We start from the raw sequence: 12,124 nt of genomic DNA on the forward strand, positions 1-12,124 counted from the left end.
CACAAAAATTTCTTGCCTGTAGGAGATGGGAAAAGAAAGGACTGCAGATTTTGGCATGCAATAGATTTAACCCTCTGCACACTTTGCATGTTCCATGTTCCTGTCCCACACTTTCTCCTCTCTCCAAACTTTTTTTTTTTTTTTTCTTTTTTAACACAAACTTTCCTCCCTCCTCCACCACCTCCCCACCCCTCTCTCCCCCTTTTCCTGATCCCAGTGAAAGTAGGCAGATCCTGCAGCTTCCCTGGTCTCTGATTCGCTGTCCCATCCTGGGACTGACAGTTCTTACATCTGCCTAAAAAGGTTTTTCACTCTCTATTCGGTCGACAAGGGGGCATCACTTCTCAAGACGACCCCAGACCAGAGAAGAGGGGCAGGAGAGAGAAGGAAGAGGGTGCAGGAGGAGCTGGGGGTTTTGAAGGCACATTCTAGTTGAGCTCCCCAGAAAGCACAGTCACCCCCCCCCCCAAAAAAAAAATACAATCTAATGGCTTTATAGAAATTGTAATTTCTGCAAGGGTTTTTGCCCTTTATTTTTGCAACTTATTTTCATTCCAAGATTTGAACTAAGGATCCCTGAATCTTAAAGAATTGGCCCCCCACAGCAGAGGAGGTAATGAGCATGGATACACATACAAGGTGGAAACGGAGGAGTTGGAGGAGAGACTTGTCCCTTCTTGTAGCTCTAAGCTTTATATGTTCACAGTGCCATGCAGGTAAGGAGCCTATCAAAAAGAAAACTTCCAGTTGCTTTCTGAATTTGCTTTAAGTGCTGACTGCATTTGCCAAGCCTCAAATCTGAGCAGCCAAGTGATTCTAGCTGTGCAGAAGTTTTTAGCAGTTTATGTTCCCCTGGGTCTCATTTGATAGGAGGCCCATGTAAGGGCATAGTATTTAATACAGCCTTGTCTTCTCTGCTGCATCCCCTTCAGCAGAACTTTCAACATCTTTCCCCTCTTCACCTCTTCATTTCTTCATACCCTGCTCCGTGAACACTTTCTGACATGTAATTTTAGATTGTCCTGCAGCCAGTTTACAAAGTTTAAACTTTTTTTTTTTTCTTTTATTACTTCTCTTATGAAACTAGCATATTGCTCCACCTATAGGCCAATTCTGGAATAGCCCTGGGCAGTTCTGCATAATGCTGATGTGTAGCAGCTGTGTTAATTGCAGTGCATTATTCCTGTCCTGCTTAGTTAAGAACTTATAGGTTTTAGATCACAGGGAAAGAGGAGTTTGTTTGTTTTTCTGCATATGTTTAATAATATTGTGTTTGTTTTATATATGGCATATTTTTATTTTCCTCTGTTGCTCTATTTATTATTTCTACAACGTCTGTATCTACTTCTGCTAAGTAACACATGTATTACAGGTTAGAAAATAAAAAGCGTTGTTGCCTTTACTGATGAGGCAATGTTTGGAATGCAAAGTGCAGTAAGTGACAACAGCTAATCTGAAAACATTTATTATTCTGATTGTGCTGCGCTGACAGAAGGTAGCAACTTGGGTACTGCTGAGTGCAGAATGGCATTGCTGTATTAAACATTTTCATATAAATGGTTTAGATGTTACCTGCAGCCTTGATTGGGTGGGTTTAATGTACAATACAATGTATAGTAATGCAGTCTGCACAGGGAGGGAGAGGACCAGGATCATCTCAGGTGTGACCCTAAGGGAGACACTAGTATCTCTAGGAATGCAGAGACAAAAATGTGTCACAATATTTCATAATTGTTTAATATCCAATGTTTTTTCCTCAGTATTTTATCTATTTACAAACTCTGCAACATATCTGTTATTTCTGCATGTTGAATATATTTAAATATTTTGCTAATTTAAATGCCAATACTTGATATATAAGTTACTTTGTTGCCGAAGGACAGAAGTTTCCTCTCATTATCCAGCAATAGTCAGCAAGACCTCTATGACTGCTGGGAAATTGTACTTAAACAGGGAAGGGAAAGATCCTCTGTGAGATTATTTCTGACTGTGCCCCCCATCATCCATTCTTCATTCTTCATTTCCTGTTCCAAAGACATGACAGGAAGTAGGTTAAATCTTCCCAAAGTGAGGACATTTATTTTTTGTCTGTTTCCAGCAGGACAAAGGTGACCATTTGGAAGATTTCTCTCACTTCTGGTAATAGCTGTAACATTTGGATTTCCCATCAATTACTGGTACTGTGACACTGGTTAAAAGGACATACAAAGATGGTGAATAAAAACCAGACAGAGGTTTAACTTCTCCCTACTCTTTCCAGATAAAAAGTTTTGGCTTGAATTTGGCCCTTTTTCGCTGTAACTGATCTATTTTAGAGTGATATGACATTTTAGAATAAAAACAAGTATTTTAATAATTTAAGCTGGGTTGGTATAAAGCAAAAAATAGGGTGCAAAGTGCCATAACCCAAAGGGAACCCCAGCTGGGTACACTTGCTATTCAGGCTGGACTTGACTGACCTATCCTGGCTGCTGACACAGATGCTGCTGGCTACTAGTCCAGCAATACATTTCCCCACATAGATTCACTTTGGAAAACCATATTATGAGCCTATTCAAGTTTTCTTTTTAAAATGAAGCCTTAATGAGGGGGGTTTCCTGGCCCCCAAAACACGCTGTTTTTAGTGTAAACCAATAAATTAATTTGGACTCTTTTATCATTTGGTTTGGCACTCCTTGCATTGGTACATGATTTTTTTTGCTAACCCACTGGAGGGTAGCCCTGACTGTGAGAAGCCTAATTTGAGCCAAGGAGCTCCTAAGACTACTATTGTATGAACTTAAATCAAGTCCCAGTACTTCTTGGATGCTTTTTTCTATATTGCATACTGAAGAGATGGCTGATTTAGATATTATCAACAATTTAATGCATAATGAAGTAAGAACTTCTCTAGGTATAAATGTGGTATTGTGACTATTTAGGTCATTTATAGAGGTGGTAAAGGAAGTTAACAGTAAAACTGTTAGACAATTCAATCACAGAGTTCTAAATTTATACGCGTGTTTTATTTTGCTACTGTAAATGTTCATTTCAACATCCTGACATCTCTTAATATAAGATAATAAGATAGCTTTTTTACTTTCCAATAAGATAGAAAGAAAATGTAAAAAAGAATGCAAAAGAAAATGTTCGATGTATGTATTTTATAGTACTCCTTCCAGCAGCCCCTGGGAGGGTTATTACTGACGCCTTGGTACCGTATGTCCACTAGTTGGTGAAAGCATAAACCAACCCTGTATTTGGGCCATGGTTTTTCTGTATTTAAAGGTTCTATAAACCTGGAATCTTGGTTACATTTATGATCAGGGATTCCTCATTTCATTACCATATTTGCTTGTACAAATCCCTCACATCTGTACAGGGTCTGGAATGAGCCAGAATATGATAAAGCTAAGCGCAGCCAATTTTTCCCTGATATCAGCCATTTTAGGCTTACAGAGGCTCAACTGAGGCTGCCTGTTGTAAAGTCCCAATGCAGGGGGATTCCCAGACAGGAAACCTGTGTGTATGAAAATCTCCCCTCAGGACCACAACTTTCTCTCAATTATCATCAGCTCTAGTAAACCATTTACATCTGGAAATGTTTTTTAATCTGGTTTTTAATTTAAATGAAGCAGTGGTTTAGGGTTATCAATCCTTTAAATCCCACAAAGCAGAGGAATCACTGCTGAATATGAGAAATTTCTGCAGATATGATGTGTAAAATGATTTTTTTTCCCCCAAAAGAATTTTCCCATCTCTCTCCTGGTGGCATCAGATTTCAAAGAGCCGTGACCTCTCCATGGAGTCTGCTGGTGGAGGTGATGGCTGTGCCTGCGGCAAGGCATACTCAGCTCCACTCTGGATCACCTTCCCCAGGAATGTCATTATAGCTAATCTCCTGTGTGTAACCTTGTAGCTATATGGAGGCCACTTTAGTTTACGCTATAGTCATCTCACATCTCTATTGCCACTGTATTTCTAGTGTCATCTCCTTATTTATCTTTGTAGATCTGACATATTCCCTATCATGCCCCCAACATAGCCACACACAATTATTATTATAATGTGTTTATATAGCTTTGACATATTCTGCAGTGCTATACAGAGAGCACTGAACCATTCACATTTGACACCGCACAACAGGAGTTTACCCACCATAGTCACATACTATTATACATTTATATAGCTCCAATGTACTCAGCAGTGGTGTTTAGAGAACAAGTGAGCACACACCAGAGTGTAGACTTGTCATCTAACCTACCTGCTTGATTTGTATTGTGGGAGGAAATGGGAACACTCAGGACAGCCACAGCTGTAATGGGAATCAGTCAAAGTTTCCCAGGAATCCACTGCCTGACCAGTCAAAACCTATATCTCGGTAGCTTGTCCTAAAGTATCAGTAAAGCTTCTAGTTCTCAACATATTACTTTTATATGACTGATTTCCTTTCCTTAGCCAACTTTCTGTTGTGTATCATAAAATGTTTTGCATGAAAGAGGCAGTCCTTAGGTCCTTGACATGAAAAAAGTTGACAAATCCTTCCCACTCCATGACATCATTCTAGCTGATGAAACAAGGAACTTGGCCAAAGTTGTGCACCAGTTTTATTGCATATTCCACTTGGAAGCCAGCCTACAGCAAGATGATTAGTATATTCCTAAACAATAAGGAATGTATGTTTGCTCTAGAGTTCCTCTTTATTGGATAAGATTCCCTCAATTCATGAAAAGCTGCTGGAAGATTGAGCTTCTTGTGGTTTGAATGTAGTCGACATCCAACTGGAGTTTCTGGTTTTTAGTTAGTTGTGATTTTCTTGGTTGTAGGCCACATAGTTTATTTTTGAACTCCAGAAAGAAAGACTTGTCACCACCCAGACTTTATGGCCCTCCCCAGGGGTGCAGAAGACATTAGGTCATGGCAGCTGGCCGATTCTTTGGTTCCATAGTGTAATCGTCTCTGGCACCACCTTCTGGTAAAAATCATCTTTGTTTGGTAAATATTACACCAAAGCAACCGCTGAATCTTCCATATGTTTTTGGGAATTGGCAGGATGAGGCGCGTGCTGCTTTTGTGACGAAGGAAGACATGTGTGGCCAATTTAAAAGCACCCATTTTTACTATACATCCCTCCCCACCCCCTTTCCTCTTTACACCATATGTTTCCGATCACTGGCCTCAGTGTATGTGTCTATTAAGTGAACCCATTAAGAAGATTTCTCTTCCAGGGCTGTTCTCCTGCCAGCTTGTTTTATGTACTTTCTTTCTTGATCGTCTCCCTTTTATCATCTTTCAAATTCCCATCACATTTCCTGTTTTAAGTTCACTTTGCGCTCAGTGATGTAATCAGCGCAGAGATTGGTTCTTGATGGAAATGATTAGTACCATGATGGGCTTCAAAAGGTTGGAAAATAAGTAATAAATTTTACGTTTTAAAAAACTCTTTTCATGGAAAGGCTTGTTTGATTTTATGAGAGATTGGTACATTTTTTAAATAACTGATGAATATTATGATACTACTAGTCAGCAGGAGAGAATGTTTTATGGGACATTTATCGCTTGCTTGTGATATTACAATGGGTGCGATGACGTACTTTTCCCGAATTGTGGTTAAAGGTTCCATCCACCCAAATGGAATACTTTAGTAATACGTGGATTTTGAAGAGTCAACGTCTTTCTTTTACCTGTGTATGCCTCGAATACTTTATATGCACCTTCCAGGTTATTCGCTCCCCTCCCTCTTTCCCTCGCATCATTTGAAGCTCACTGTATACGTCTATTCTCTCCAACTTCCCTAAGAATTGCTGTGATCAACCGGCCCCCTGGCCCCATATCGACTTTCCTTGATGAGTTTTCTGCCTGGCTACCCTACTTTCTCTCTTCTGAAATTCCCACAATCCTTCTCGGTGATTTCAACATCCCTGCTAATACAAACACTCCTGCTACTTCTAAACTTCTTAGTCTAACCTTTTCATTTGACCTGAAGCAATGGGTACAGGCTTCTACTCACTCTGATGGCAACACCCTTGACCTTGTATTCTCCTACCTATGCACTCCATGCAACTTCTCAAACAATCCTTTTCCTCTCTCTGACCATCACCTTATTAGTTTCTCTCTCTCTCCCTGTCTTCCACCACCTTTCCCTCCAATCGCCTAACCATCACCCGTAGAAACTTTCGCAACTTCAACTCTCCTCTCCTCTATTCTGCTACTCACCACCTCTATGACAAAATCTCTCCCCTGTCCTGCCCCAACCAAGCTACTTCCATCTACAATAAATCTCTGTCCTCCACACTGGACAAGCTCGCTCCCCTCACTACACGCAGAATCAGGCCTCAACCCCTACAACCCTGGCAAATGGATGACACTAAAATTCTCAAAAAACGTAGTCGCGCTCTTGAGCGTCTGTGGCACAAGACTAAGTCTCTCAAAGACTTCAACCAATACAAATCTGCCCTCCAAATATACTATTCTTTCCTCCACACTGCCAAGCAGACCTATTTTACAACTCTTATTAACACCGTCTCATCCAGCCCCGTAAACTCTTCTCTACCTTCAACTCTCTACTTCGTCCTCCACCGCCTCCACCCACTGACTCACTCACTGCCCAGGAGATTGCTAATCACTTCAAAAACAAGATTGATACAATCCGTGATGAAATCTCCACTCTACAGGTATCTCCCCCAGTTAAGACCCCATATCAACAGGTACAATTGACACTCCCCTTATTCAAATCTGCTACTACAGATGAAGTTGCTAAACTCCTTTCTAACGCCCACCTAACCACCTGCCCCCTAGACCCTATTCCCTCTCAAACACTACGGTTGCTTTCTGACTCTAGCCCACACTCTCTAACCCACATCTTCAATCTCTCCCTCATCTCTGGCATTTTTCCCAATGCTCTAAAACATGCACTGGTCACCCCCATACTTAAAAAGCCATCCTTGGACCCTACCTATCTTAACAACTTATGCCCTATCTTCTTGCTCCCCTTTTCCTCTAAACCCCTTGAACGCCTGGTTTACAACCCAGTGACCACCTCATTAAGAATAATCTTCTTGATCCCCTTCAATCTGGATTTCGCCCTCAACACTCCACATAAACTGCTCTATTAAAACTCACAAATGACCTACTAACTGCAAAAACCAATGGACACTATTCTGTACTCCTACTTCTGGACCTTTCAGCTGCCTTTGATACGGTTGACCACCCCCTCCTCCTCAAAAAACTTTACTCCCCTGATCTCAGTTACTGTGCTCTTCAGTGGCTCTCATCCTACCTATCCCAACGCACCTTTAGTGTCACTTACAATTCTACTTCCTCCACTCCTCTTTCCTTCTCTGTCGGGGTCCCCCAAGGTTTTGTTCTTGGACCTCTTTTATTTTCAATCTACGCCTCTTCCCTGGGTCAGCTGATAGCCTCTCACGGTTTTCAATATCATTTCTACGCTGACGACACACAAATCTACCTATCCACCCCTCAACTCACTCCATCAGTCTCCTCACGCATCACTAACTTACTAACAGACATATCTGTATGAATGTAACACCACTTCCTCAAACTCAATTTGTCCAAAACTGAGCTTATAATATTTCCTCCCCCACCTGCCTCTTCCCCTGACTTCTCTGTCATGAACAATGGCACAACCATCCACCCATCCCCACATGTCAGCGTGCTAGGTGTTATCCTGGACTCTGAACTCTCCTTTCCCCCGGCCCCACATCCAATCACTTTCCAAAGCTTGCCGCCTCAACCTCTGCAACATCTCCAAACTACGTCCCTTTCTAACCAAGGAAACCACAAAGCTCCTGATTCACTTCCTGGTTATCTCTCGCCTTGACTACTGCAACTCCCTCCTCATTGGCTTACCTTTTAAATAGACTATCCCCCCTTCAGTCCATCATGAATGTTGCTGCCAGACTCATCCACCTTACAAACCGCACAGTGTCTGCTACCCCTCTCTGCCAATCCCTCCATTGGCTGCCACTTGCCCAATGAATTAAATCAAAATACTAACATTAACTTACAAGCCCACCCACAACTCTGCCCCCAGCTACAGCACTAGCATAGCCTCAAAATACCAACCTAATCGCCCTCTTCGCCCTCATCACCTCCTCCCATATCCGCCTCCAGGACTTCTCCCGAGCCTCGCCCATCCTCTGGAATTCCCTACCCCAATCTGTCAGAAGGTCTCCAAATTTATCCACTTTTAGGCCATCCCTGAAAACTTTCCTCTTCAGAGATGCCTATCCTGCCTCCATCTAACAACTGCACTATTTTCTCCATTAGCTCATCCCGTAATAGCTATTACCCTTTTGTATAACTTGACCCTCCCTCCTAGATTGTAAGCTCTAAAGAGCAGGGCCCTCTGATTCCCCCTTGTATTGAATTGTATTTTAAATGTACTGTCTGCCCTAATGTTGTAAAGCACTGCGTAAACTATCAGCGCTATATAAATCCTGTATAATAATAATAATAATATGTCTCGAATAGTGCGATCTCCCTGCCATAATACCCAACCTCTGTTGCTAACCCCCTGGGAGTTTGAGCTGTTCTTGTCCAAAAATACAGCAGGGGTGGTGGAAGCATTATGCTTCCTGTGTAGTCACCAAAGCAGGGAGTGAGGAAAAATCTACCCAGTGAAGAAAAACCTTACTGAGTTTCTAACCCTTCCCCACTCTGTCCTAAACTTAAAGTCAAATGTTTTGGCTAGGGTGGGATTTAAAATGAAAAAAAATCACAATATAAACTGAAAGATCTTTTTGACATGTATTGTTTGTATGGTTTACTGGATGGAAACAGCAATTCACTCAATGCATTTACGAGGTAGATTTGTCATTTAGAAACAACTAAAATTTTGAAATTTAAACCAAACCCAAGTCTGTAAATTTAGCAAATAATGTCATAGTTAAAATAGGTTAAGTTTCATGATTTGGTTTTGCATTGGTGTTTCTCTTCTCATAGAAAGTGGAGGAATCCATTACAGCAGGGATCACTCCAGATTACAGGCTGCATCAGAGACCCTCCACAACCTGAATGCTTATTTTTAGCTTTGGGTCCTTTTCTTCCTTTGAGTACCTGTCAGTTATGTCTCTGATGGGGACCTACTGATTAGTCACATCTGTGATGGGGGGCCTTGAGTACCTATCAGTCATGTCTGTGATGGGGGCCTTGAGTACCTATCAGTCATGTCTGTGATGGGGGCCTTGAGTACCTGTTAGTGATATCTGTTATGGGGAGACAGTGGATAACGTTTGGTTTGAGACAGCCTAAACTTCTTTTTGCCCATGAGTCATATTTTTGTTCAGCTGATGACATCACTAAGTGCAAAAAATAAAAATGAGCAGACCTTTCACTACCTTTCTTGCTGTGGTATTGACAGGGGAAAATATTTCACCCTCAAAAATGATGCCCACTCACACAGGCATGGATCATTGTAGGGAAAGCCCTATTGCATCGGGGGGGGGGGGGGGGGCTAATTTTTCTATTCCTGGTTTATACATGCTCAGCTCTGGCACGCACAGGAGGCCATAAACTAGAGTTCAAATTCTGATCCTGTGATGTTGTCAGAAGAGTCATAGATAAAAGCTGTATGTGGAGGAGTTTTTTGTCTTAAAGTTACATTTTCGCTTCAAACTCTTTTTTTCTATTTGTACATCCAAGATTCATTTTACTAAAGGTTCAGATCATTTGGAAAGATAGTCCATCATATTCACATATGGTGTGTCTTAGCTGTAAGCTGCTTCAAGATTTTTAGGATTTTTAGGAATGTTCATATCTGGCAAGAGCTTGTCACCCATGTAAGGTCCTGCCTAAGAGCAGACAGCCTCTCCTATGTGTGCTTCTCTGAAACTAATTTAAATCTTTTTGTAAGAGACTGGCTTCCCTGAGTTAAAAGCTGGACTTGAACAACTGCCACCCCTGTGCCCAATGATAGTGCCTCAGGGGCCACGAATGGCATTCTTATTGGGAATAGGGATGGCATGTGGGGGACTTAGTCCTGATGTTCAAACCCTTAGAAAAAAGGTTCAACTAGTTTTAGAAAGGCACATAAATTGATTTTCTGCCTAATAAAGGGAGGGGCTTGGTTCCCTGTGAGGTCAGACATTTAATTTTAAATGTCTTCTGATTTTACTTTGTATTCCAGTATCTGTCAGGAGTGCCTTTACCCTGTCAGATAAACAAGCAGTGTTATTCCTGAGAATAGAGAGGGTCAGTGTGCTCACACGGTTTACACATCACACAGAAATATTGGTAGGAACATTGGTCTATGGCCTGTTTAAAAGCCGTCAATGGGCAATTCATATACACAATAAAGGAGAAAAACTCCCCAAAATATAAAAACTTAAATCAGTGAAATTCATACTCTGTGTGCTAAACTTCATACTGAAATTTTGCTCCAACTCAGAATTCCAATTAAATAAGACATTTATTTTAAGGCTACTTTGTGACAGATTTTCCGGGGAGAGACCAGTTTGTAATTCTACAAATTTCTTTGGCACTTTCAATTGATCAGAACTCCCTTTCATCATCCGCTTCCAAGGTGATCCTTTAGTTCAGAACAACGCTGTGCAATTAGGCAGAGGATGGCGTTGGTTGGATTTGTGCTGCTTGTCGACATTCACACCGGGATCATTTCTATAAGCCATTTTAGTATTGACATTAAAGGCAGACCTCTTTTTATTTATTACAGAACACAGATGCATATTTCATGTGTGTATTTCTTAGTTAACGCCATGGAATTCACTCTGGTTGTCGCGCGTTGTTTTACGTCCTTTGAAGCTGGCTCTGCTGTGTTTTTGGAAGCTCTGAGTGTTGGAAGTACAGATTATACGGTTTTTCATTCAAGCTTCACATCTCCCATTCCATTTGATGTGGCTCAGTGCTGCAGTGTGCGGTCTGCTTCTGGAGCAGTATTGCCGCTTGTATAGCTTCAATCGATTCTCGATACTTTGTAGTTCACCCGGAAGTCTGTTTTTGTTGCATGAGATCTGCAGTTCTTCCCGCAAAGATTTTGTTGGCTCTGTATGACCCATTATGATAAATGGTGGGATGGACCAACGTGTGATGGGACTTAGGGTCAGTGGAAGTGAGAGGGCAGCTGGTATTATTTTTCCCTTCTGGCACCGACTTATCGAGAGCCCAGCATGTATGCCAGAAACATTTCCCCGCAGCTTTGTAAAAGGCAAGCTTCATTTGTTTCTTCATGCAGAGGTGTATCTTAAAGATCTCTGGGTAAAACAATAAAAGGGTCCTGTCATTTACTGCAGTAATCGGTAATTGGTCTACCAACGGTTTATCAGTTCAGCCAGTTATCCTGAAATGCAATACAGTTAAAGGGGGGATTGTCTGATGCATGGAAAAGAGAGGTAATATAATGGTCTTACAAGAGGGAGTTGTAGTATAGGAGCAGTAGTGTGTGTTTTTAGACCCATACTTTTAAATGAGAGTGTTTGAAAAAGGCACGTTCAAGTGCCCCCATTAAGGTCTGTGGGCCATAAGCAAGCAATTCTGCACCAAAGAAGACATGTACTCATGTCAAGCCTCGCGCAACAGATGACAAGCGACAAAATGCTCAGGTTCTCTATTTTGGGAATCGTTCAACAAAATGCTCAGTTGTAAATAGGGGCTTGAAGTGGTTCTAAAGCCTAAACATTTTTTACCTTTCATTAAATTAAGGTAAAAAATGTTTAGGTAGTAGAATTGCCCCCCTCACCCACCTTATACTTACCTGAGTTCTTAATCCAGCACTGTGCCCGGCTGCATCTTCTCTCTTCTCTCCCTCTTCACACAGGGTCTGACAGGCAGCAGCGGAAGCGCTTAGTCAAATTCAGTGAGAAGGGAGCAAGTGCGGGTCCGAGCTGCGCTCTCTGGGTCTATAAATGCAGGTAGTGCGGCTCGGCATCGAGCTTGCACGAGTGCCCCCATAGTAAGTGGCTTGCTATTGGGGCACTCGCATAAAAGGAGGAGCCAGGAGCATCGGCTGGAGGACCTGAGAAGAGGAGGTTTGGGGCTGCTCTGTGCAATTCCGTTGCACAGAGCAGGTAAGTATAAACCTGTTCGTTATTTTATTTTTTATTACTTTACAATCACTTTGAGGCTCATGTGTTTCTACCAAACCTTGTAACCCGTGTACATCCTGCCT

At 41.8% G+C, this 12,124-nt stretch overlaps 1 protein-coding gene across 2 annotated transcripts in view; it reads left to right on the plus strand.

Moving 5' to 3' along the window:
• The first annotated feature begins 283 nt into the window (after positions 1 to 283).
• COL5A1 (collagen type V alpha 1 chain) overlaps positions 284 to 12,124 on the plus strand; it is a 280,359-nt gene continuing 268,518 nt past the window's right edge. For both annotated transcript variants that reach the window (XM_073599596.1, XM_073599597.1), the window contains exon 1: positions 284 to 716. In XM_073599596.1, the coding sequence (XP_073455697.1) occupies positions 617 to 716 (100 nt within the window). In that variant the 5' untranslated portion in view covers positions 284 to 616. The remainder of the gene's footprint in view (positions 717 to 12,124) is intronic.

Source organism: Aquarana catesbeiana, linkage group LG09 (genome assembly GCF_042186555.1).
Source record: "Aquarana catesbeiana isolate 2022-GZ linkage group LG09, ASM4218655v1, whole genome shotgun sequence".
Lineage (NCBI taxonomy): Eukaryota > Metazoa > Chordata > Amphibia > Anura > Ranidae > Aquarana > Aquarana catesbeiana.